At 42.3% G+C, this 27,996-nt stretch overlaps 1 protein-coding gene across 3 annotated transcripts; it reads left to right on the top strand.

The window, feature by feature from the left end:
- The first annotated feature begins 22 nt into the window (after positions 1-22).
- On the top strand, positions 23-27,996 carry tbl1x (transducin beta like 1 X-linked). 3 transcript variants are annotated; one of them, XM_027032811.3, is made up of 15 exons: positions 23-1,112; positions 19,932-20,037; positions 20,883-21,028; positions 21,740-21,974; positions 22,402-22,534; positions 22,662-22,803; positions 23,028-23,091; positions 23,343-23,440; positions 23,542-23,602; positions 23,835-23,956; positions 24,071-24,145; positions 24,505-24,632; positions 25,784-25,949; positions 26,052-26,153; positions 26,249-27,996. In XM_027032811.3, the coding sequence occupies exons 2-15, from the start codon at positions 19,980-19,982 to the stop codon at positions 26,273-26,275; spliced, it is 1,557 nt and encodes a 518-aa protein (XP_026888612.2). In that variant the 5' UTR covers positions 23-1,112; positions 19,932-19,979; the 3' UTR covers positions 26,276-27,996. The 3 variants fall into 3 exon arrangements, with proteins under 3 accessions (XP_026888612.2, XP_026888604.2, XP_081577034.1); XM_027032803.3 differs by lacking the exon at positions 23-1,112 and adding an exon at positions 1,168-1,391; XM_081720908.1 differs by lacking the exon at positions 23-1,112 and adding an exon at positions 4,412-4,464.

Here is a 27,996-nt window from a genome sequence, read left to right as displayed (position 1 = left end):
TCAGCTTCTATGTGACCGTGCAAGCGCAAAAGAGGGCGGTGGGTGATGGGAAGCCATCGGACGTAAGCGTTGCGTCACGCCAGGATTTAAGTTACATGTGTTGCCTTCTCTTTTGGAGGATAGTAGTCTTGATAGCGTTTGGCGATTCCTTTGCAATGAGGATCGACCCATGCACTGTGCATGCACACCACTGTGACGCCCCCGAACCGCCATCGCACACTGTCTTTCATCGTAATATTAGGAGCGTTTCTTTATTGGAGACATTTCTTTGGTCACGGGTTTCTGCTGAACCTTTAGAGGTGAAAAGCCCGAGCTTAATTCTCACGATACGTCGTAGAGACGTGCTTCTTTTACTTTAATTAAATGTACTCCCACATTTTCGCAAACCCTTCCAGCTTTTTATAGTGTGACCTTAACAAGTAGTGCAGCAAAGTATGGCATGCGATTAGACGGTTATCAGACCGGCTGGGCGTCTTGGGTCTCGCCTTGTTTGCGGATCCATGGTGTAATATTAGATTGAAGTGTGATGTCCTGTTTGCAGGTAAAACTGAGCACACAGCGCTAATGATCCTGGGACACATGCTGTTCCTCCGCCTTTCGTGCACATACAAAACGGCGTTTAGCGTTTCCTCCGTAAGGTTTGATTGTCGTGTTTGTGTATAATCAGGTTTAAGGTTGGGTGCTAATTTTTCCATTGTAGGTCACAAGCTACAAACAACCCCCCTCCTCCTCCAACCCTCTCTCTCGCTTTCTTTCTCTCTCTCTCTCCTTGACTGTGTGTGTGTGTGTGCGTGCGAGCGTGCGCGCGAGCGCGCTGTGCCTTTACCGCCTCTCTTCTGCTGGAAACAACTCAACGCGCTCCAAGCGCTCGCTCGCGACCGTCACAGCCGCACCGTGGCGCGTGTCATCATCAAACAGGGCTGCTTCTTGTCTTCCATGCGGACCACAGACGGGGGACCTGCCCGAGCGCTATCGCTTCACAATAAAAACAACAACAGCAGCAGCAGCAGCAACGAGGCGCGATGGATGGAAAGCCGCAGCTTGCGCACTGAAGTTGGAGAGTGTTTCCTCGTGGAAGTGAACGGGCTGTGCGCCGCGAGCTCGCGCCTAAGGTGAGGGTGACCCGCGTCTTCATTGATTCCTTTTCCTCCGAGTGGCTCTCGCTCCGCCGAGGTTTTCCCAGCGCGAGCTGCTCCAGGTTTAGTTGGAGGGGCTTCGAGGTTCTGGGCAGTACGTGGAGCTGCACGCACGCAGCGCGTGTTTGTCAGCGAGGGCTCGTTTGTTTTAGACACATCTCAGCAGACTTTCCGGTCGGGTTTGCCTTGGGAGCAGGAAAGGCATATCTTATTTTGGGTGGCTTATTCTCGCAGGCCACTTCAATGACTTATGCAGTAAGTTCATTTTATTATTATTATTATTATTATTATTATTATTATTATTATTATTATTATTATTATTAAGACATACACAACACAGCATAAAGGCACATTTCCTAGTAGATAGTTTGGAAGCGCGTGTATGGGGGAGGGGAAGATCAAAGCTACACCGTAGATTTTGTTTTGCCTCTACACTGCTACACACAACTACACACAGCTACACACAACTACACACAGCTACACACAGCTACACACAACTATACATAACTTCACATAACTACACACAACTTCACATAACTACACACAACTAAACGGCCCTTCCTCACGTTCAACTATCAAATGGAGAAATTCCTGTGTTTATGAAAAAACAACATTTACTTATTTTGAGAATAAACACCTATTTTGGTCATGGACAGCATATATAAATTCACTCCCATGTGTGTGTTTGTGTGTGTGTGTGTGTGTGTGTGTATATATATATATACACACACACACACACACACACACACACACACACACACACACACTATTGACCTGTTTCTAGTAAGTGCAAGGGATATGCCATTTTTATTAGCATTTGCTCGAGGCTGCTGTTCTAGTAGTTTGTTGTTGCTCTTGATTAAAACTGCTACTCAGATGGGTGTTGCTTCTGTACTTCTAGGCATCTCTCTCTATTATTGCCACACAGGAAACTTCACCTGAAGTTTTACAGTTCAGCATTGCCCACAGACAAACGCTCTCTCTCTTTCACACACAAACACACACACCCACACACACACACACACCAGGAATTGAGTAGAGCCTCATGAGCACTAGTGGTTGCATATCTTGTTGTTGCTCACTCCTCACCTCCCTTGAGAAATTTGTTCTGTGAGGGCTGTGTTGCTAAGGCCATAGAAAAAAACAGAAGTGAGTAAAACATTTTTTCAGAAGAAATCATTTTGCTGTTACTGAATGAGTTTGGACATCTGTGTGCTGATTAATATCTTGTGGTCTTACAGCATTTATCTGAAACTTTTATCTAAAGCAACTTACAATTATGACTGAATACAAGTTGAACAATTGAGGGTTAAGGGTCTTGTAGGAACTTGGTGGTTGGGGGGCTTGAACTGGCAACCTTTTGTTTACTAATCAAATACCTTGTCCACTGAACCACCACTGGCCTTGGTCTTCTGTCACACTGAAATTGAAGTGTGTGAGTTCTGCATCTGAGTACAGTGCAGTTCAGCACAAAAGTTAACTCAGTGTTGTTTGTGTTAAGTTGGATTAAAATGGGGAGTGTAGGTGTTAATTCAACACTGGGGATCTTGAACACATGTAGCAGGGCACATATGCAGCTTTAAATGCTATTGTATAGCACTTCTCTATGGTTTTGTGAATCATGGCATATTGTGACCTTTGGTCATGTGATATGTAGTTTGCGCGATGTCTGATAATGAGGAAGTTTTCAGGCCGTACTCTCTGGAATTAGAATCAGCAGTATTCATCCTTCACCACTCCAGGTAATTCAGTTTCAGTTTGACGCATTACAGTAGCACGGTGCTGCTGCTAAATAAGATTATCGTGTGTGTGTGTGTGTGTGTGTGTGTGTGTGTGTGTGTGTGTGTGTGTGTGTGTGTGCGCGCGCGCGCGCGCGCGTGTGCCTGCAGGGCAGGAATGATAACTAGTGTAGAACTAATATGGGATTTTTGGCACCAGTACCACTGTGATGCTGGTCACACTACAACACCTGAGGACTTACAGCCATTAGTTGTTACATGTAGCTATTCGAGTTATAGATACGTATGAGTGCTGTCTCTGTGGATGAGAACTCTGACTCTGACACACTCCTGTTTTAACAGCTCTTTTCAGACACCACAAGTGTGTTAACATATTCTAATGTGAGCTCCATTGCAAACTGTTATAGGAGCGTCAACAGTAGTTCACTCCCTGCACACTAACTTAACCAGTCACTCGCAATGTCCAGTTAGCTATCCACAAACACTAATTGTAAAGTCTTTCTTCAGCAGTTATCTGAGATAGAGTTCTGGTTGACCTCAGCTGTTTGTATGTTGCTCATCAACTAGTAGACCACAGTTCAGTACAAGTGTGCATGTGTGCCCCCCACAAAAAAAAAACAGGCTTATTTTCATAACAGGAGTGTTCAGATGTAGCTTTGTCTACTTTCTGCCTTACAGCAGAAGTAGCTAATTTGGATAATAACCTGGGCTGTGTGCTATGTCTATCTAGCTAATATTTTTGCTATATTAAGCATTAATTACTTCTCTTTATTAAGCAATAACAAGTGGAATCGCAAGATGTGGAATAAGCATGGTCTTTATAATGGAAGTTAAAAAGTGGAGGCAGAATTAATACCATGAACTGTTAATGAGTTCCAGCTAACAAGCAAAAATAAACAAGCTTCCTGTTGAGCTGTGGGTGAGTGAGGAACTGGGAGCCTGGGGGTGGGATAGATGGAGAAATACCATCATCTGCGGCTAGTGGAGAAACGTAACATGACCACATCTGGAAACCCCAACGCGGTAGCACACATATGCTGGTACTCCAGAACATGTGTGCTGATATTCCAGAGCAAGCCAGCCTGGAGGGTCACCCTCCATACTTATCATAACGCAAGAGTATTCTGGTAAGAGAATTCTCAACTCTTATGTCCAGATGGATCAGAATTTCTGGCTAGACCATCCCTGAAAACTGCCTAATTCTTGCAGATGTATTTAACAATAATTTAGTTTCTACTTTAAGGCAGAATATTAAGTTTTTTTCAAGTGTACATCGGATTACGTTAAGTCATTAAGCATAAAACACAACATTACAAGTTTTATGATCTTATTATTACATACAAATGAGAGGTTTTCCAAGGATTGCCTTTGGCATTTGGAATTTAGTTGAGGAATCTCTGTTTGGACACAGGGATTGCTCCAATCACTTCTTTACATAGACTACTGGATAAATAACACTGAAGCTCCCATGCTGTTGGTTTAAATATAATGGTGATGTGGATTTTGTTTGAATCCTAGGTCACCTGATTGGACGACATTTTTGTCCCACAATTCTGTTCCCCTTTCCTAAGGCAGCCCATCAGGACCAGGTATTCCACAGCTCACCACAAAGGGGGAAGCCTCAGTACTTGTAGGGAATTTGCACCAAGGGTTGTAAATGATTAGAAGCGAAGTGGGATAATGGTTAATCCGGACCGTGTGGGGGTGGGGGTGAGATGAGCTTGTGAGGAACTGCTGAAGGCTTGGTTCAAAGGCTTTGGCTCTTACTTTGAGAAAATCCAAATCCTCCAGAAATAATTCTGCCTGAGATGGCCTTCTTTGTGAAGCAGAACTCAGGCAGCTCGTAGAACTGTAGAAAGCAATATAACGACTGGAGGACAGAGGATAGGACTGTTGCTGTAAATGGAATCTCCATGTACAAACTACAGTGGAAATCATAAATGCTTAAAAAGCAGAAATTATTTAGTTAGAGGTGGTTTATGCTTTTTCTGTGTTTGTTGCAAGTCTTGTCATATTCTGTATGTTTATAATGTCACAAGCAGCCAAAAATAAATTTCCACAATGTGGGCAATAACATTTATCTATCTGTCTATCTATACACATGACAGAAATTTGAAAAATAATTTGAAAAAAGAATAAATTGAACTAAACAATTAGTGTCCTGCTCTTGTAGTATATTTTATCAGTAGGTTCTAATGATAGCAAATTTGAATTCACTCAGATCAGTTTGAACAAACGCTAAGGACTGGTTAAGGATGTGCAGACCTTGGCTGAGTGGGTGTATGAGTCAATGGGAGAAGAGTTAAGTGGTCAGGTAGTGTGGCTCTGTTCAGCCTGACACTTACCTAATCCACGTCTGTGAACTAGGGTTGGAGAATGCACTGCTTATCATTGTCACAATATAGACCTTTATGCTGATATCACACAGGGTCACAGGGCATGACAAACGAAACTGTTACAGATCTGTTTTTATGTGATGAATAAACATTCTGGCCAATTTTACATGTTCCTGCTGAGTTTTTTCCAGGTTTTCCAATGAATCCAGGCATTCATGGGATCCAACAAAAATAAAAAGTTTTGGTCAGAATAATGCAAGCTTGCCTTATTAGCATTTGCTCGAGGCTGCTGTTCTAGTAGTTTGTTGTTGCTCTTGATTAAAACTGCTACTCAGATGGGTGTTGCTTCTGTACTTCTAGGCATCTCTCTCTATTATTGCCACACAGATGCCACCATCTCACATCAAGGATTCAGCAATGTATTTTTTATATATTGCAAGGCACATCACAGCTGCAATATGTAGTAATATATCTGCAATATATTATTTTATCTACATATTGTGTAGCCCTGATGGGAACCCAGGTTTTTTCATAATGATGCCTTAGTTCTCCACTGTAACTGTGTAGTGCCAGCACGGTCTGCTTGAATGGGAATTAGTTTTTGTATGACCTCTGTCTGAGGGAGGGAGAAAAGCAGTGTGTGCAGGGCTCAGTATGTAACAATGTGTGTTTAGTGTGTGTAAACGAGCGAGAGTATTTGAAGTTAAAGGGAGGAAGAGGCATTAAGGTCCCACTTGCAGCTGTTGACAGAGATTTGAGGCTCTAACATCTCCATGGCAACATTGTTCTTTCTGATGTCTGTATCACTGATGGAGTTTGTGCTGTTCTGCAGAGCCTCTCAGTCATGCAGAACACAGAGCCCCAACACAGGATGCTGCACTGGTGCTGGGCTGCTTAGTTCTGGGTGGCAGTGGCTTACACGTCTAGTACCAGATACACAGCAAATAAATCTTTATAGCATTTCATGTGCTCAAGTAAACAGTACAAGAGTGCTAATTTTGTAGAAAAAGAGTGCGGAAGAAAAAGGAGAATTAAATGGCAAGCAATAAGCTGTGGAAGAAAGGCTGCGTCTGTGATTAATCTGCTCGAGGTTTAGTTTTATTGGTTGATGGAGATCCTTTCTATATCTGTGAAAGTCCTTTTACTGAAAGCGCTAGCATAGGCCACTTGCTGAAAGAATTGTGTCTACGTGTATGTAATTAGTATTACATATTTACATTTACATTCATGGCATTTACCTTACGGCATTTCTATTCCATCACTAGGTGTACCATCATCCTTATTGTCACTCAACCTCTTTATGTTAAAATGAATCAGAATTGTTTGGTGAAATTGGGAATTTCTGCCAACTGTAAATTTCAGATGAGGAAATTGAAGGGCTGTATGTCGAAAAGAAGCACTCAGATTGGCATGAGCACAGATCGCCAGCAGTCCCCTGTCTGCATGCTTCTCAACTGTGGCAGCCAAAGTCCCTGTGCCTTGCCAACGTTGTAAATATTTCATGTTTAAATCCCTGACATAACATGTTTTATGGTGGGTCACATACAAGAAAGTCTTCTTCTCTACTTTTAACACAGACATGTTGCTTTTATGGTGAGTTAAAAACAACTGTGTCGCAATTAATGCAATATTTGTTAAAGTTTATAGGTTAAACAGAAAATAACAAACCCTTAAACTTATGAGCAAAGATGTTCTTTTACCAGAAATTTGCTAAAGTTATATGTATAGCATTTGCAGGTATTTAGAGGTATTTGTATTTAACTGGATTGGATTCTGGGACTCTACAAATTGCTAGAAAAGTTTCAAGAAGTGTTTGGCCTTTCCTGTTGCATCTCCAGTTACAAGCAGTCTGTGGTGATGAAACCTTATTACTTAAGATTTGTGCCTGGCCGAAACAATATAGATAACTGATACTTTATGGTACTGAAAGACTTAATATAATCCTGAATTAATTTATTCACTTTTCATTTCTGCTTTATTTTTAGCATTTATCATTTTGTTAGGTTCTAAACCTCTTTATAATCCATTTTATTTGCATCAGCCTTTTCTGTCATGGAGAGGTTTCTCATGGAAGACCTTTCCTGTAAGATGGCTCAAAGAGTCTAGCTTACTGCATCAGGATCAGGCACACAAGGTGATGTGGTTAAGCATCATCCCTGTTCTGCAGCTTTACAGCTAAACATGGCAACCCAGACTCCATTTTTCTGCTGTAAAATGACAGACTCCTTATAGAGTGTCAAATGATTCCTCTGTCATCTGAGCAGGGTTAAGGAATGGGTGTGTGAACCTCTTCTCTGATCTCTGAAGGTCCATTTCATATTTGCTATGGAGTAGCACTTGCTCATCATGAACAACAATAGAAGCTGAGATTATGTATCAGGTCTTCATTTCCTAAATACCCCCATCAGTACCCTCATTATTGGTTCCACCTATGTGCTTACACTTGTTTACCCCTTTGTTAACAACGCCTGTCTTACAGGTACATTGTCAGGCTGTAGCCCGTTTGTTGGCAGGCAGCTCATCAGCCATCCACTACCCCATGACTGGTCATCGCTAGTCAGATTCTCGCCACATCACCACTGACACAAGAGCAGTACTTATGTGTGGACCCGCGTTAAACTGCAGGCATATATTTAGCCGCCGTCCCAAACATGACCCATGTTATTGGACCGTATTCTGTAGGTGTGTTTTAAAGTGCAGTGTGTGGTCCTGTGTTGGTGTCTAAGGTTGAAAGGCTCTGATGTGAAGTGTGATGGCAGATACTACACACATTTCACTCCAGACGGGAGTTAAAACTGTTGGAAAGGTCAAGCATTACAGACACAGACCCTGTTTGGGGAGGAGGCATCAGGGTTGCCTATCATTGAGAACTTTCAAGGATTTCTCAGGGAAGATTTTTTTTTCGTGTTTTTTTTTTCCCCTAGGGTTGAGTATTATGACAATACTATTCTACTGATTGTTACTCAGAAACCAAAACACTGTCACTTGCTCATTATTGACAGTAACTGCTTAACTATACATTATCAGAACACAATTCAGTTATGACATTGTGTGGTCATAACCTTTAACAGTGTAGGAAACACACTGACTGCCTAGTTATGTAATAAACATAATGCCCACAAAGGTTTAAGTTCAGATCACCTCTCATTATTTTAATGTACACATTATACATGCTTCATCTGTCATGGGTAAATATGTTGTAATTAAAAAATAAAGTGAACTAAACCCATTTAAAGAGAGAAAATGCTGCCGGATAAGAAATAATCTGCCATCATAGAGTATTCTTGGGATGCAAGACTGGATGCATGGTTCCTCTGACAGATTACAATCTGGTAGTCCTAATGTTCTTATTTCATTAATGAGGACAATTAAACCTTTAAATGTTGCATATGTTCAAAGCAGTATTTGGCTAAAGGGCCATTGGGTCTTTCTTGTATCACTTATACAAATTCTCATAAATACATTTTTGCACCAATAATATTTGAAACCAGTTTATTGCTGTAAGGTTTTGGAAAAACATGCTTTTTGTGGGTCAGGTGCAGTTTTAGGAATACACACCATAAACCCAAATATGTACAGTGCTCAGTTATGTTGAATGCACCTTGACACTAGTGCAGTAGGTGACTCCTCCCTGCTGAGCTGAGGGGTTATTGCCTCGAAGGAGGAGACATTTTGTACTCTGCTGACATATTTTGGAGGTTCCAGTTCTTGTTGCTGAAGATGTGTGATGAAGAGTTGGTTGTGGTGCACAAGGCTGACTGTGTTGGCTGTCACTGTCCCGGCGCCAAACTGGTTCCTGGTCTGATGTAAGTCACGCACTTTCTAACATTCTGCCATGTCAGGTGGTAAGTGAATGCAGTGTGTCACACGGCAGATGGAAGATGGAGTGAAGACATTGACCATCCTCGTACACTGTAGGGGATGTAAAGTAGTTTAAAGGTGTGGGGTTGGATTCATTGCAAGAGAAAAGGTATATGAAATGCTCATCTTTTGTCCTGAAGACAAAAATATTCAATCATCCAACATTCATTTGAAAGGTCTTTAATTAAGTACAGTCTTATTCTGTTTAAAGCTGTCTAAGCCAAACCACATATATGGACCATAAAAATAAACCCCTCTCCCAGATCAGTCTGCAAACAAAAGTCTGAAGTGTTGTGGTATAAAGCTTGATATCCAAAGGACTCCTGGTTATACCTAATGCTGTACCATACATGCTAAAATTATTTGATTATTTAAGAGGAGAAGGGCTTAATTCCACATAACCTGTCTTCAGATACACAGAAAGCCAAAATCAAGTTACTTTAAAAGCTTTTTGTAGCAAATGATCGTGGTAATTATTGGTACACACAATCAATAGCTGCTCATTTCTGTTGTACTATGAACGCTTCCTGATTTGGTGGTGGGGTGATGTGAAACTGATTCTTAGAGCTTTGTTCTTCGATGTGAGTCAAAATAAGAGCTGTCTCACATTGAGTACAGCAAACCCATACATTTCGGTTTCCAAACTCTTCTACTGGAAACCCTGTCTTACTGAGAGTAGTGCTTCCCCTGAGAGAGTGTACTTCCCCGTCCATCAGCGCTCCACCTCCTACAGCTGAGCCTGCTCAACTGAGTCACCAATGAAGAGGAGGAGCATGCACAAATGGATGCAGTGGCTCAGGCTAGGCAGCCCACTACTAATGTACAACCCCCCCCAGAACACACACACACACACACACACACACACACACACACACACACATACACACACACACACACACACACACACACACACACACACCGGCCCCAACCCCCAGGGCCGCTGCTTGGGTGCGTTCCTAGAGGCGGCCTCTGCTTGGTGGAGCAGTTCAAGAGAAAATGGCTGCTGCTGCTTAATGCTCTTGTGTGCACATCTGTCAGGACGTGACCAGCCAGGAGGAAATGGGGCTCTCTGCAGACTCACAGATGCTCCTCCCACTTTGCTACTCTGTTTCTTTCCCTTCACACTTCAGTTCTTTTCTCGACAGTGTCCTGTTTTTCCACATTAATCACACGTGCGGTCTCTGCCGACTCCGGGTGTGCAGGCCAGATTTGGCTCCATTCTGTGTTCATTAACCTTGCACACATGTATTTAAAACGGTTACTCTCTGCCATTTATGCACTGTTGTTTTGTAAAAAAAAAAAAAATGTAGTGTGAAACATGTTGTGTATATGTTGTCTTTTTTTTTTTTGCACACATGACTTCATTCACAACCTCCAGTGTTTATATTTGACTATGTCTAGTTCATGTTGCTGAACTAGTGTGTATATTTGAGTATTTATAGTTCATGTTGCTGAACTAGTGTGTATATTTCCGTATGTATAGTTCATGTTGCTGAGCTAGTGTTTATATTTGCGTATTTATAGTTCATGTAGCTATTTGAGATTGCAGCTCCTGTGTATTCTCAAATACGTTGGCATTCTGGGAATTGTTGGAACTTTTACTATGTTTGAACATTTCAGCGTTTGGGTTGATATAGATATATTGATGGATATGTGATGGACATATTTATAAATAGAGTTGTACCTTCTATATATTCATGTAAACTATTACATTGTAAAATTCTAAATCTGATTTAAAACCATTTGTGGTCCAACACTCAATTCTCCCACATTGAGTGTATTGTCCTGACGTAGTTCTGAAGGGTGTGTGTTTGCTATTTCTGGCTAAAAGCCCTGTAGCCCTGTTCTAAAGGAGGTAATACTCATGGGTTTGGGGCTACCTAAGTAACCTATAAAGTGTGTTCTGAAGTTTGGAATCTCAGGAGGTAATGTGTTTTACCAACAACACAGGAAGGAAGCTCCATCAGCAGCTGGGTGTGTGTACAAAATGCAGTATCAAAATAGGTGAAATAGCATTGCATTAACTAGCTGAAAGACCCAGAAAGCATTGAGCTCAGAACTTCAGTATCAGAAATGTAGTAGATGAAGCCGATGGTGAAATCAGGTTATTTCTGAACTATTCTCACAATTATTCTAGTCATTCACACCAAGTTTCTCGTGTCTTTAAAAACATGTCCACCAGTGTCTGTTCTGCATGGCTTCCGTGAACTTGTATTGTTTCATAGAATTTTGAAGGTGCTTCATTAATTTGTAGCCTTATATTTCACAGTGCAAACATCCAATTTGCACAAGAATACTGTTTTCCTGTGGTGACTGTAGGCTATCAGTATCAAGATAATATACAAATAAACCCCATAGTTCTTGAGAAGTATAGCGGACAATGGGCTATTGTAGACACATTTATTCACCATCATTATTTTAACCCTCTGTGTATTTTATCATATTTTTCCAGGTTAATAAAATTAAGCTGTTACAGCTTGATAACTGCTAAAACGTCATCGGCTCATGTTTGGTCACACTTGGCCAATGCTGAGTTCATTTAGTTAATGTAGGCTTGTTTCGGTGCGGATACTAATGCATCTGTTGGTAGTGGTGTTCATTGCACTGTATTGATATTTTCACTAGGACTTTCACGCGATATTATGGCTGCAATTAGACTCGTACAAGTGTTTTATCTACAGGAAAGAGGCTGTCAGGTACATTCCTGGCATCTAGAGCTCGAATTGCGGCTACACTCCCAGCTCCTGCTTACACTTGGTATTAACATGCATCTCAGTGGTCAGCACTAAATACAGGTAAACAGGGTCATGTGTTTTGGAGACACATTGTGATCCAGTCACTTAAACTACATTCGTAGGGATGAATATGGCCATGTTGCATTTGTAGTGTAAACTGAAGTCTCAGTGCGTCCCAGACAACATGGAAGGATTTCCCTCGAGGACTCTAATTATACATAATAAGCATACACAGCACTCTTTGATCTGCCCAATGAAAGTGATGTAAGCAGCATGCAATGTGTTTACCAGTGACAATAAAATCAATATTATGATCATATATGAAAGTCTTAGGTTTTCGGGGGTTCAAGGTCAAACTAATGTTTGATGTATGTACAGATCAAGCCATAACTGATTATAATCAAAATTCAGGCATTGCCTGATTAGAGAAGCCTGGAAATTTTTGATTTGTTGAACCATTGAAGGTTGGTTAGCATCCACACACCTACTGAGTATAACAGGAATTTTGTAATAGGGAAAATATCTGAAATTTCTACCTAAAAAATGGTATAATTGTAATTCAAAAATAAATAATAAGTGGTAGTTCCATTTAGAATAGATGACAAATGTAGAATAGGCTCAGGCAGAATAAATTATTTTCCCAGCAACCTGTTTTGATGTACTAAGAAGACATGAAGCATGGCACGATGATTAAAATTCACTGCATCTAAACACATTAGCATTTCCAGGCTAAGCACTCAAAAACCTCATCCTTTATGGTTGCATAAGTGTAATTTCTCCGGCTAGTGCTCTTTTCCATGCTAGGATTAGCGTATTGCTGTAATGCCACTTTTGCTTGTGCATCTAAGCTGTTCGGTCCGTGGTAGAAGAAGGTAGCAGAGGTGAGGCTTGTTTTGCCTTGCACTTCCTGGAAGAGGCTGTGTTTTAGTTTAGCACCATCTGAACCGTTTACACAGTCGGTGAGTTGAGCGTGAGCTGATCTGAAAGCAGGATTAGTGCTGAAGTGAAGCAGGGCCCCGTGAGGCAGTCAGGGCCTGTGTGTTCCCAACTCCAAACACACTAATAGCAAAGGCTCAGGGCTTTTACTGCATTCAGCCCGTGCACAGCACATTATGCTGTCTAATTAATGTGTTCTTTATGAAACGGAGAGAAACAAAAGGAGTAGCACAGTCTGTGACCAGCAGATTTCCCATCCAAAACCCATCATTCTTGTTAGGTACAGTGAATCAGAAGACGCCCACGCCGAGGTCTCATATTTGTGTAATTATGGGAGCTGGCAGCTCGAAGAGATAACAGTTTCTTTTTCTTTTTTTGCTGACCCACATTTATTGTGAATTCTCCTCATTTATCGTCATTTATCCACAAAGGAAACAAGAATGACTCCTGGGCCATGGCTGGTTACACAGTGCTGTAACAAGTAGGTCACCACTAAATCCATGTGCGAGGGATTCATGAATCGATGCATTAGTCTAAAGGTGGTTCACGATCCACCTTCGTATGTTGTAGTTATAACCAGTTTCTAATAATATTTTTAAAAAGGATGCAGTCATTTAGTCTAGAGAGTTATTTATTTATTTATTTTTTTGTCATTCCTCCATATAGGTTGTGTACATTGGAACAAGATGCCATAACACACAACAGCAGTACAGCAGTAACATTTGGTCTAAATGAAATTCTCAGGCTATTTTCAAATGTAAATCAATGACTAGATTCACATCCCCAATGTGCTCTACGTAGGGTGTGGATCTGCCCATTGTCTGAGTGGTGTGCGTGTGTCAGAGAGCTGCAGAACCAAGTGTCAGAAATACAGAGAAAAGTATGTTAGTTATGAATCCCAATATTGCTTTATTGTCTAGCAACATCACGTGTACCAAAATGACAAAACAAAATCAAATCATGATGAAATGCAAGATTTCATGATTCATTTCTTAAAATATCGCAGTTAAAAAGAAACACTGTGGGGTTCAGAAATATACCTCTAATGTAAGTATGGAAAATATTCAGCCATGCTGATTGAACTAATCTGATAATTGATATATAATTTTAGCTAAATCTATTTTGAAAGAAAAATTGGTAAAACATTTGTTGATTGCATATAACAGGCGGTGAACCACTTTACAACAGACCTGATTTTAAAATAATAATATAATTTGTGGTGATCTAACACCTGTTTTTTGGTTTTTGTTTGTTTTGGGCTAGAAACGATTGTTCCACATTAGCCATCTTCACAAATCTTGCTGTTAACCTGGTCATTCACCAGAGAGTGCAATTATCTGGTCTCCCGGAGAGCCGGTGGCAATGCAAGGCGTGAGCAAGCCAAGACACGTCGCCGAGCAGCCAAGGAGAGTGCTAGCCCTGGGGAGCCATTAGCTAGGTCAGTCAGTCATCAGACCAAATACATCAGGTTCAACAAATAGAGAGTCCTTTATCAGCCTGAGAGAATCAGTTACCAGGCCAAGAAAATAAGTCATCACCTTGAGTGGGTCATTTACATATACCTGCCTAAGGAGGTGACCGGCTAAATAGCGAATGAATAGGAAATCGTTTACCACAGCTAAACGAGTGAGCTTTCATCACAGTAGACTTTACAAGGTTATCATTTTACTGCCAATGAGTTAACAGTCAGTCCAGTAATAGTCTTTGTATTGATAAGTATGTAATCTCATCCAGATTCTCATTACCCTCAATTTGGGCATTTCCCTGACACCTGCGCAGAGGTCAGTTGAGTGTCCTGAGACTATATGCAAGTAATGGTATTGTAAGATTTTTCTAATATTTCATGATAACACAATATCTGGTGACATTTATCACTGCATAGATAAATTGAATGAAACCCCACTGTGTGCCCACAGAATGTCTTACAAACCTGATATAGGCCAAGCAAAACAAACTGTTAACCTTTTAAAGGCAAAGTCAAACAGCTGTTGTCATAAAGCAGCTTTACAGAGTCCAAGCCCCCAGTGAGCAAGCCAAGGGGGACGATGGCAAGGAAAAACTCTGGGATGAAAACCTCTTAGTGTATCAGACAGTTGAATTGGACAGAAACCAGATGCCTTTTAAAGAATTACATTCCATCACTGGCAAATGATCTGGAAATTGTTGTTTGGTATGTTTGTTGTGTTGCCTTTTTTTTTTTCCCAATGGTTGTTTTACATGCCAGCATATCTGTCCTTTCTGTCTATAAAAAGCTTACTTTTACTATAAGGGACATAAGCTTGCATACTTACAAATTACATTCATCTGCTCAGTGTTGCTGTTTTTAAACATAAGCCAAGACCAAATGATAGATGTTGCATTTTGTTTATGTGGTACCTCTCCTTCTTCACTGTCAGCCTTGGGTAACATACTTCTTACTGGAAATGGTGTTTTCATTTAATAAATACCCTCAACCACACAAAGAAGACTTTGCAGTGAGCTAGAAGTGTTGGAGTGCATCCTTTTTTCTCTTTTACTTCCGTTTCTGAGCTTGGGGTTACTGTTATTTTCCCAGACCAGTCTATAAGAACACTGATTATTTAGCTGAAATATCAGTAGAATACTAGTGAGTCCAGTGGTGGTATACTAGTATAGATGCCACACTGCTTCTTGTCTCAGACAATGTTTCTCAAGATGGGTTTGCAAAGTAATTTGTGTGTGTGTGTGTGTGTGTGTGTGTGTGTGTGTGTGTGTGTGTGTGTGTGTGTGTGTGTGTGTGATATTTTGGGCTAAAAAAAGATGACTAGCAAAGCAGTTCAGGAAATGTCACCAACAGAGCCCAACAGAAGACATTATTTAATAAATGTGACTGAATTATAGTTAAATAAAAAGTCAATTTCTCTACCCACAAATGTATGTTTTACTTAAGTACATGTAACTGAGTAAATGAAACTTGGAACTACCCACCTCTGTACTCAAGCACAGTTTAAGCTGTTTGAGAGGCCGGCTGTGACACAACAGGAGCCCATGTGAAAGAGTCCCAAAATGAAGGGATGAATAATTCATGTGGAGGAGTGTGCGTGGCCTGGCTGGTATGTTGCCCAGGATGAATTGGGACATCTCAAATCCTTGCTGTTTAAAGCTGCAGCTCCTTGTTGCTATGCTACCACAGGCCTAGCTGCTGAGAGCGCGGATGGGCGTTGTGTGCTTCATGAGTGATCATGAGCTCTTAACCTTGTAAGGAAGCGGTGTTTCTCACTCTCGGGAGAGCCGCAGGTAATCACATTGTGGTATAGCCTCGAGCCTCTCTGCAAAGTGGCTGTTAGGATGAGCTGCAAACTTGGGGCTTCCACTTTTGACGTGGAGGACATACTGTTTTATTACACGCCTCATTAGCATAATGGGCTTTGTGGTGACGTTTAAACTGGAGGGTTGAGAGTTTTGAGGTGAGCAGAGCTGTATTATGTTGTGCAGGCCTTCCTGTAACACAGCTTCTTCACACTTCAGTGCATTCAGTTAGACATGCTAAGATCTTAAACACCAAGTTCTTTCTACAGCTAGCATATGCCTGAGCACAGAGACCGGTGCTGGGGTTAGGTTAAAGCTAAACATAGAAAGAATGGCGATGCGGTTATTTGAATTGAGTCCGGTTTTCAGGGGAAAAAAATAACTGAACTGCAGACATCTGTTCCAGAAATTTACACAGATTTAACACTGATCTCACAGAACAAAATTTAAGCTTTGACGGTTATATTCAGTGAGTTTGTTTCACAGTGATTGATGCCTGTGATTCTTGGCATCTTTGTGTTCAGTTGCTGGATACAGTACAAATAGACATATTGGTAACATCCTCTCAGCACCATTTACTGAGACTACCACACTGTTGAGATGAATGGATAGACTAATCCATCGAGGCTCACACACTACTGCCGCTCTGGTCACATGATTTGCTACACAGCTTATCATTTCATAGGAGCAAGTAGTGACCGGAGTAAACCAGAAAGAGGGTTTTCCAGGAGTGCTTTCCCCTCGTTACATAATGTGACGAGCCAGTACGTGACTGGGGTATGAGGCTGTATCTCTAACTCCTCCTCTTCAGACCCAGCTTATGAAGATGGTAGATCTCGCATGAGTGTGTGCTGTAGCCTAAATAGATGCTGATTGGTTCTTTTTAACTAGCATACTGCTCTAATGTTTACTAAAAATACTCGATTCTATTATTTTAGGTGGAAATTAGATCACGTCATACTAAGCATTATTTTAGTAAAAATTCCATTTACTGCTTATTTTAAAGCTTCACTGAACACATGCAAGAATCCCTTGGTATTCCTGCTGTTTATGTTGGAGCTGGACTAGTTGGAGCATATCCATTTTAGCCTCCATGTACTTCAAGACTAAATTCCCAGAGCTCAGTTTCTCCAGGAAGGCAAGTTACACAGGTACAGACATGACCCAAATGCCATCTGCTGCTGCCCATAGCTTCGCTACTGCTCTGCCGCTACACCAGGAGGCCAGTGAAAGCTCTTCTTCTCAAACTTCTCAAGACAGGTCATTGCTGGTCTGTTGTCACAGGGGTTCGGGGAAATATTAGCTTCAGTATAAATTACAGGATTCATAGAGTATTGCATGACTGATGAGCAGTACAAGTGGGTGTGAAGTAGAATTTTCACATCCACAGGTTGCCAAGGCCAGCAGTTATTTAACACTACACATTTTCAGAGGACCTTATAGCTGTTTTATAGAAATTCACAGGACAACTTACAGATGGTGTATAGAATGTGTGTGGACCCCCTGCTTGGTTGTTAAGGGGAGAGCTGGCGATATCATATTTGAATTTATGTGTTGTCGATTCATTGCAAAAAACATTTGTTTTTTTTAGACCATCTATGATTAATAATAAACATAGTTTAGGTTCTATGTGAATTTGTATTTTGAAGTCAAGATTTCATGTGTGTTGATGGTACAGAGCACATACTACGCAGATGTAATTTGGCTCAAAATACAAACATTATTTCAGAGCTAGAAACTGCTAGGTGTTTTTTTTTGCCTCATTACACTCCTACTAGCCACGGTGGTGAGCTTTTGTGAGCTTAAAGCTCACTACAGCAACATTCCCTATGGAGTGCCATTGTTGATCGTATCCCATACGTGAAGATATTCCCATCCATCTGGCTAAAGGAATTCACGTTTGCCCTCATTTCTTAAAGGATTACATTGGTGTTGCCTTTACATGTTATTATGCTATTAGGACTGTTTTCCTCTTATGAGGTGTTTGTGAATTGGTACTCTAGCCTGCTTTTCCTCCCTGAATTCAGTAAGCTTTCATCTAAACAAATTGTTATTCTGACACCAACCTGACAAAAGTCTCAAGAAGACACCCGCTTAGTGGGTCCTCTTTATGTATTTAATAGTATTCTATTTATGTATTTAATAACATGGAGATGGACATTTGTGTACCTAAATGTTTATTTAAAAAATATATCCCAGTATTTTCTTGGTGAATTATTTTACTTATTTTAAATAATAATGGGGGGTTTTTTTGGCACTGTTTATGAACAGTGGTATAAAAATGTTGTCATCTCCCAGAATAGATTGGAAAATTTGCAACCAATTATAATAAAATACATGTCAACACAATGAAAACATGATTAGCTCCCCCACCGTCTCCATGTTTCACACATCTGAGCATATATGGAAGTGCTCAGAACATGCCATCAAGGGACGGCTGTTTTGGGATTATCTCAGGTTTTTTTAGGTTTACAGAGGGGTGGCCTACAGATTCACAGCTGCCAGCTTTGTGTTGGGGGTAGAATTAGCATTTGGGTGGTCCAGCCAAAAAAAAACAAAAAAAAACAAAACATAAAACAGTTGGGCTCAACACTAAAAACGGCCATCACTAAACGGCCCTGACCCTAACACCAATCAGCTGTTACCAGTGGGTTTTAAATTGTCATGAGTTTATTTTTTGGTTTTTCAAGTAATTTCAATATAGTACCACATTAGGCATCACTATTGTCTGCATAAACTCATCTTTAGTGTTTATCTTTTAACCTGAATAATCTCTGTGTGGAAAAAGACTCCATAGATTATAAAGCCACTGTTGTAGTGTAACTGTTTCATTAATTACACTGTAACATACTGATTGACAGTACATGGCGATGCACGATACTCTGTCCTTACATGTTGTAAAGCAGAGTACCATTGCCCATCATGTAAGTACAGAGTAGCAAACAACTGTTACACATTCTTTACTTTATACTTTAATGAATGATATAATTACACTGTAACAGTGGCTATGTAAAGCGGCTATGTAAAGCTACTCTAAAGACTAATGGAAGTTTAAAAGACCAGAGCAGGATCTCCAGAGCTCTGGCACAAATAGCTTACTCCATTAGGACATGTTCACATTGGCCTTTTAGCCATGCCATACTGGACATCCAGCAGTCCGGAGTTAGGAAACAGATGTGTGCTCCTGTGGACAGCTAATAAATTATTCAGATTCTCCCTCCGAGATTCATTCTGAATCTGCGCTTAGAAGTCGCGTATGCTGATCGCCTGTCATCACCCTGTAGTGATGCACAGAGGTTCTCCCATTCTCTCAAGATATTTAATTCGAGTCGAGAGGAAGTAAAGAACCAATGCTGTGTTCACATTACAGTTCACACGGTTCAACACCGACTTCTTGCTATGATAAGATTCGCCGGTTCTTAACAGTTCACACTCGTAATTACAAGTGACCTGTCTGTCTGTCTGCCCTCATGCGCACATCGTTATGTTTTTGCATAAAGCATCTTGCATAAGTCACCATTTTCGCCTCAAATGTGGTATGACAACGCGCTCCGCAGTTTTCTCGGCAGGATGGCCGTTGGGCAGATGTGCAGGATCAGCTCAAGGAGGTGATGGTAAAGACGCCACTGCTGCTGCTTTGCTCTCGTGACTCGGCGGGTGCCGACCGAGACGACAGTGCCAAGTGCGCACATATAGACGAGAAGCCACGTTAATTCCGTTCATATCTAGGACCACATACAAAACTGTTTAAGTTTCTTCAGCCATGTGAACGTAGCCTTTGAAAACGTTTTGCTTGAGTATTTGGGTAAACTCTCGTAGGAGTGTTTGGGTAAACTCTCGTAGGAGTGTTTGGTGTTCTTGCCAGCCCTTTTAGCGCAGGGTTTCTTGCCAAACTAATTTGCCTTTTTTTTTTACCTGTAGAGTGGGGGCTGTCCTTCCTGTGTGCCTTATCCACTGAGGTGGGTTAAGATGAGTATAACAAGTGATGAAGTCAACTTTTTGGTGTATCGATATCTCCAGGAATCAGGTGAGTCCTTTTTGGTAAATCATCTAGATACTGACTTATTGACTTTACTTACTGTGTGACGCTCGCCTTCCTTGCATTTCACAATATGCGGAGTTTACTGAACTACTCTGATATAAAAAAAGCAAAGCAGAGGCCCAGTTCCCATATAAGGCAACACAACCATTAACACAGAATTCATGATCCTACGTGATGGGAAAAGGTGTTATACCCCCTGGCAGGAAGGTGACATGTAGGCACATGAGCAGAGAGCTAATCCACACTGCCCAATGCTTGGTGGAAAACAGGCAGGTTGGCAGTGTGCATGGAAAACTCTGCTCATGTGTGGTGCTTTTTCGTACACACACATATGTACAGACACTCAAGTAGAAGTGCAGAGATACCAAGTACATCATTAGTAATGGTCAATACAATTGCCAAACTGCTCGTAATGGCATTGAATTGAATGTGTGTTTCCTGTAAAAATGTTGGTGATACATATGATATAATTAGTGTATGGGGTTAAAAACACTAAAATGTGTCAAGCTGATGTCATGCACAAGGTGTCATACACATCTGTTCAGCACATCTATCTATTTTGGTGTAGTACTATGATCTTTAAAGTGCCACTCATCAGCTGAAGCTTTTCTACTCTCATTTCTATAACCTTTACCACATAATCTAATATGTTACTAACACATATTTGATTTGTTCATTCATTTGTTATCCCTGGCGATGTCTGGTGATATTGATCTCTGAGACTGTGAGTAGACTTGCAAGTGTAATACTGTAGGTGTCTATTAACTGTGCGTGTGTGTGTGTGTGTGTGTGTGTGTGTGTGTGTGTGTATAATTGGGTACATGCTGCAGGTTTCTCTCATTCTGCATTCACCTTTGGCATTGAGAGCCACATCAGCCAGTCAAACATCAATGGCACTCTGGTGCCCCCTGCTGCCCTCATCTCAATACTGCAGAAGGGCCTGCAGTATGTGGAAGCTGAGATCAGCATCAACGAGGTTAGCATGAGGCATTAAACTAAGGCTAAACTGAGGACTGTATTTTGGCTCCTGTTATATCAATAAGCCAGTATTGGGGAAACTACAAAGGCAAGTCCTAGTAATAAATATGGCCCCAACCAGACACATACAAACAGAAACACACACACACACAAAACATGTATTTTTCACACAACTTGACAACGTAGAATTTTGAATAACTACTGAAGATTTCTTTAGAAAATATTTTGTGAATTCAAGAGTTGTTAAAGTCTAATTTCATTTCCATGTGAGGCTCATGACTTTTGCCGTTTATGAGCCTTGCTGGATAATGTGTATTACTGTCAAGCCATAATTTAAAAAACAGTTAATTATTTGATTTGCTTTAATTAATCTTAATATAAAGGGTTTGTTTGGGGGTTTTTTTTAATGGGGCAGAGCAAGACCTAAATTAAGAGAAGCTGCTGCTTTTTGGCCATTCTTAGCTGAAAGTGAGCAATGCAAAAGTGTGTATTTTGATTTGAATGATAAATTTAAGGTGAAACAGGTTTAAATTGTGCAACATGAACTGGTGCTTCAGGACTAGAACTGGGCACTCTTAGTTTAAGCAGTTACATAGTCAGTATCTGAGGCATGACATGGGGCATGACTGAGGCATGTCCCGGCGTCACCACAACTCTGTGGGCGTCCGCGTGGCCGTTCGTCTGACGCCGTCCGCAATCTTCCCACCAGGACGGCACCGTGTTCGACGGGCGTCCGATCGAGTCACTGTCGCTGATCGACGCCGTGATGCCGGACGTAGTGCAGACGCGGCAGCAGGCTTTCCGAGACAAGCTGGCCCAACAGCAGCTGGCCGGGGACTGCTCGGGAGGCGGAGCCGGAGCGGCGAGCCAAAGCGGAGTGCCCAAGAACGGAGAGGCCACCGTCAACGGCCAGGAGAACGGCACCCACGCCTCCGTTAAACAGAGTAAGGCGGACGGGCGTTCATGGCTGCCACTGAAGTTGGCACTGCAGCCCAGAAAGAAGCTACCAAATTAATCATGTGCCAGCGAAGGCCTGTATGTGGTTTTGTGGGAGGAGAGGCTGTGTTTGATTAATTTTGAGGCAGCCCCTGTCTCACGTGGTAATTACTGTCCTTTATAAGTGATGTGGGATAGCAGTAAGTGGCTCAGGGGACTCAGATAATTGATGATTTCAGGCTCAGGTTCAAACCTGAAACAACACTTAATCCCTTAGGCTCGGAAGAGACTTAATAACGAAATTCAGTAGCTCAGTTTTCTCATTAAAGAGCATTACCTTAGATCCATTACACCTCATGTAGTGTTTATTTGCATGTTTCTAGTAGCTGTGAGCGGTGTGCAGGAAGCTTATTTTCTGCCTCTGTCTGGGGACAGGTAACCACGTGGAGACCATGGAGGTGGATGGAGAGGTGGAGATCCCAGCCAGCAAGGCTACGGTGCTGAGGGGTCATGAATCCGAGGTGTTCATCTGTGCCTGGAACCCCGTGAGCGATCTGCTGGCATCTGGGTGAGTCACCTGGTCCCTGGTGCATGTCTGTGTATGTATACATCTGAACTGCCCGGTGTGCTTCTGAGTATACTGACTGAAGACCTGTGCACCAATCTGAACACGTGTGTGTGCGTGCTTTCTTCAGCTCGGGTGATTCGACGGCGCGAATCTGGAACCTGAGTGAGAACAGCGGAGGCGGATCCACACAGCTGGTCCTGAGGCACTGTATACGCGAGGGCGGTCAGGATGTGCCCAGCAACAAGGACGTCACCTCCCTTGACTGGAACGTCAGTGGCCCCTCTCTGGCTGAAAACAATCACACATCAGTCCTAGCAGGCCGTTTCATTTATTTGCTTTGTTTACATTACGTTTAATCATCATGCTTTCTGTCTAGCAAACCGACATGAGTAATTATTCCAAAAAACTGCTTAATATGGTTTTGATTATGCTGGCAGTCAGAACCAAGCTACAGCTGCAGGTTTCCAATACCATTACTTACTTTTCCCAATAGAGTGATGGTACCCTCTTAGCCACGGGATCCTATGATGGATTTGCAAGAATATGGACAAAGGATGGTACGTGCAAATGCTTTCTTAAACCAGAAACTTTGCTCCAAACCACTGGGTTTGCTTAATGGGAAAGTGCATCCAAACAGTGATACGGGGCGGAACATCAATGTGAGATAACGGCACCACTAGGCAGGATATTGATAGTAGGCAAGCCGGGTTTTCCTACACTGCGTTGGATGAGCCGTGCCTTTAAGATCACTGTGCGATCTTTAAGGTACAACCAGATAAGGTAATCCCTTTTCCTGTGTGTTGCCTAGGTAATCTGGCTAGCACTCTGGGCCAGCACAAAGGCCCCATATTCGCCCTGAAGTGGAACAAGAAGGGAAACAGTATTCTGAGCGCCGGAGTAGATAAGGTATGCTGCTCCTCCGTGTTCCTCAAGTGTGCGTTAAAGGCACAAAACAGGTGTGTGAGTCTAATCCTGCCACCGTTCTGGCGAACTTGCCGCTGTTTCAGACGACAATCATCTGGGACGCGCACACGGGGGAGGCGAAACAGCAGTTCCTCTTCCACTCAGGTGAGCTCATGACGACCCATCGAAGCGCACAGATCCTACACACAAGACCTGCAAGCAGGCCTTGTTGGTATGACCTATGACCTAGTCTACGGTAATTAGGACAGAGCTATTCCTGCCCATGGACCCAGTTCATGAGTGTGCTTAGTCAGAGACAGGTCCGTTCTTGGTTGTTAGCATTCCGGTGCCGTTTGCCAGCTGATGCCATTGCCCTGTGCCTTGCTGGTTTCCACAGCTCCTGCCCTGGATGTGGACTGGCAGAGCAACACCACATTTGCGTCATGCAGCACAGACATGTGCATCCACGTGTGCCGTCTGGGCACAGACCGCCCACTCAAGACCTTCCAGGGCCACACGGTAGCTCCGCCCACCCAGCTCGGCCTCCTGCGCTGTAATTGCTGAAGGCTTTCAGATTTGCCCAGCTCCTGGTGTGGATGTGGGTCCTGTAAGACTGTCTGTTTGGTCTTTCAGAATGAGGTGAATGCCATCAAGTGGGACCCATCTGGAACATTGCTGGCTTCCTGCTCTGATGACATGACACTGAAGGTAAGTGAAAGCTCCCATGGTTAGTCCCCTCTCACTGCTGCTTTGGATAAAATCCACCAGCCTAAAGTGTAACAGTATTCTTCCGAAAGGTTGCTAGGGCCTGTGATTTTTATGCAAGGTCTTCTGGTTTCTATTAAGCTCTGCTCTTCTCTACCGATTTTGATTCAGTTAAAAATGCGTTAGAATAGAGCTCGTCACAGAGCAGCTTTTCTTATTTGGCTATTTCCAGCAGTAAACTAGCATCAGATGCAAACATGAGCACTAGGGTGTTTTGGAAAACCAAGCCTGAATAGTCCTGTGTTGGATTTGGAGGTTTGTGCGTGTTTGGGCGTAGCTGACGGCATCTTCTCTCCCTTCAGATCTGGAGTATGAAGCAGGATTCATGTGTTCATGACCTACAGGCGCACAGTAAAGAGATCTACACTATCAAATGGAGTCCCACAGGGGCAGGCTCCAACAATCCCAGTGCCAACCTGTTGTTGGCCAGGTAATCACTGTGAGCACACATCTCTTCCCAGCATGCTTCAGTGCACAGTCAGATTCTGACATTAAAGACCTCTGAGAGCTACTTAGTGCTAGTACTAGTTCATACTAGTTAGTACTAGTACTAGTTCATACTAGTTAGTACTAGTACTAGTTCATACTAGTTAGTACTAGTGGCTCAGGGAGGTAAACATGTACACTTCTTTAATTTACGCTGTGTGTGTGTGTGTGTGTGTGTGTGTAGTATTTTAGTGTAGCATATGTGTGTGCGTGTGTGTGTGTGTTGTATTTTAGTGTAGCGTGTGTGTGTGTGTGTGTGTGTGTGTGTGTGTGTGTGAGATACACATAGAGCACAGACTCACATACATAAGCCATACAAGCACACACAGGCATATAAATGCTAATCTTAAATTAGCATCTAATACAGCTAACACTTCCTTATGCCTGCTTTGCACCTGTGATTTTAAATCTTCCCCATAATTCATTATTTCCACAGAACATATTTTAAGAGATTTATTAATCCGTTTTCAAATCGAACTGCGTGTGTGATGGCTTAGCAAATTCCTTCCTTCCATGAATAATAATTCCATTTAAAAAACCGTGTGAAGCCCACTGCTCATGTTGTGTTTGTGGTCGATACTGCTCAGAGCGTCTCCATAGCAGCAAATAAGAAAAAGAAAACATAAAATCTAGATGCAGTTCTCGAAATAACAGCGACTCGTGTGCGGAGCGCTAGGACCCAGACAACAGGCAAAGAAACAGTCAGCCGTATAAGACGTTCTCTCTGTTAAAAGAGCTTGTGCTGCTGGTATCATTACCACTACCATATTGTTAGCACGTAATCAATCAACCCCTTTGGCCTTCTAAAAAAAAGTATTCAAACATATTTTCCTCCATTATTTTCATGTATGTATAGTTGTTTTTTAATCTTGACTTTGCTTACTGATAACACCAGCATAAACACATTTACATGTGTGGCATTTGGCAGACACTCTTATCCCAAGTGACTTGCATATTTGTCAGTAGTGTTTCAAGGAGATTTCAAGGAGAAGAGAGTTCCCCTTCCGACTTTATTTACGGCTTTAGGGTCCGTCAAGTTAGGGCTTGTTACGCATTCTGTATGTGCTAACCGTGGGCCCTGGCGCCTGTGTCCAGCGCATCCTTCGACTCTACCGTGAGGCTGTGGGATGTGGACCGTGGCGTCTGCCTCCACACACTCACCAGACACCAGGAGCCTGTCTATAGCGTGGCCTTCAGTCCCGATGGCAGGTTTCTGGCCAGCGGCTCCTTTGACAAATGCGTTCACATCTGGAGCACAGCAGTGAGTAGACCCCTCTGTTACAGCCAGGGAAGGGTGAGAGAGGACCTGACTTCAGTACTGATGTGTGTGTGTGTGCTGTTTTTTGCTGTTTGCCCATATCAGAGCGGAGCATTGGTAAATAGCTACCGAGGAACAGGAGGCATTTTTGAGGTCTGCTGGAATGGCTCAGGAGACAAAGTAGGGGCCAGTGCATCAGATGGATCTGTAAGTTACCCAATTCGGTTCATTTTGCAGTCATTTCTGACATTAACCTGGTCATTAATTTTATTTTCATGCTGTTCCAACGTTTGCTTTTCAAGGTTTGTGTTCTGGATCTGCGGAAGTAGCCCCTTGCCAATCTGAAGGCAGAGCTGGAACTGGGAAGCTAAACGCATCCTGACAGTGTTGGCGTCGCCGGGCTGAAACTCTCCGAGATCACGCTAATGACGAACAGGCAAGACCAAGCGCATGGCAGGAGCTCGACTATGGCAAGAAAAAAAAACTAAAACAAAACCCAAAATGTTAAAAACCAAATTCGAAGAAGATGGTTGACAGAGGAAGCAAAAGAGGCACACAGACCGCTCGCTCGCGGCCTCAGCCAGCCGGCGAGGGTTCAGAGGGTAACCAATCAGACAAGGCTGCTGTTGAGGCCTGAGAGATGGAACTGAATCGGAGCTTCTCAGTCTAGCTGTGGTGCTGGAGCTGGAGGTAGTGCCTGGGTCTCCTCGATCCTCCACCCTCTTGCCTTCTGGCAGCGCCTGATCAGTGCACTATTTGACAAGCAGTAAGAATTTTGTTGTTTTTATTTTCCCACAGTTCAGCAGTGCTTGTGTTTATCGCTGTCTTTTGGGTAGCCTTTGCACTGGAGATCCTGAGCGTTTAATGTTTAATTTCTCCTTAGTGGAGATTGGCAGATGTTTCAAGATTACTTCTTGTTTATGTGGTTTTTTAATCTGTGGACTTATGAAAGACAGACAAGGCTCTGGCAGTTACTGAGCTGTTATCCATCTCAAGCACATTACTACTGAGGTCAGTTATGAAACACAACTGCCAAGTATTTTTTCTTCTTAAAACAAAAATCTTTTAACAGTATGCCGGAGTACAGGATATAAGAAAGTACATATGTAAAATGTGTAGTTGACAATTGTTAAATCTGCCCTCTGGATGTAAATCTAATGAATGTATAGATATGTAAATTAGAAGAATATACAGATTTTCTATACTGTGTGTATCTATGTGTGTGCGCGCATGTGTATATATGTATGTATATATACACACACCCACACACACACACACACGTTTATATACAGTACCTGTAGTCACTGTCATCATCATCTGGAGGATTTGGCCCCGTGCTTTGCGAAAGCTGTGCTTGTTATCTCTCAAACCTCACTTGCTTTCCCCCGTCTAGATTGCTTTAGAATTTTGATGATCCTAGAAATCGTATTTGCAGAGTTGGTCGTGACGTTCTTTCAGAAGTTGAGGATGTGACGTGCCTCAAAATCTCTCATTTTGCAAGCATGTGTGGGACATTCCAGGCAATGTTTTGGTCTTAATTCTAACACTGGTTTACAAGCATAACAAAGTCTCGGGGGAGCGGAGCATGCTCGGATGAATCAGAGGCCAGATATATTCTGCTGCCGACTCCAGTACCAGCTTTAAGGAAATACTCATATACTCCCACTAAATATCAAGGTTTTGTCCATCTATTGAGCTTTTCTTGCATTTCTGATTGAGCATATTCTTCTGTAAAGCGTGTTCATTCATTGTTCCACCTGATTAGGCAAATGTCCAGCTACAGCCTTTAAGCTGATTGGTGAGTTAGAAGGCCCTACTGTTGCCTCTTTTTGATATGATTTATAGCCAGTGTCAGCTGTGAACGCGCGTGACCTCCTAAAACCCTGAAAGATGGGCTTAGCTTTAATTTTGTACTGTAAGTCTGCCTCTGCTTTATGGGACGACGGCATTTTTTCAACTAACAGGCCACACATTTGACATGCTTTTTCTTCTGGTCCTTTTGTATTGTTGCAACCGATTTCTAGGATTAAATAAAACTGACTTTTTCAGA

The sequence above is a fragment of the Electrophorus electricus genome, chromosome 9, assembly GCF_041902795.1.
Source record: "Electrophorus electricus isolate QZ-2024a chromosome 9, ASM4190279v1, whole genome shotgun sequence".
Taxonomy (NCBI): Eukaryota; Metazoa; Chordata; class Actinopteri; order Gymnotiformes; family Gymnotidae; genus Electrophorus; species Electrophorus electricus.
Note: the sequence above shows the minus strand (reverse complement) of the source record. Positions and strands in the feature narration are given on the sequence as shown.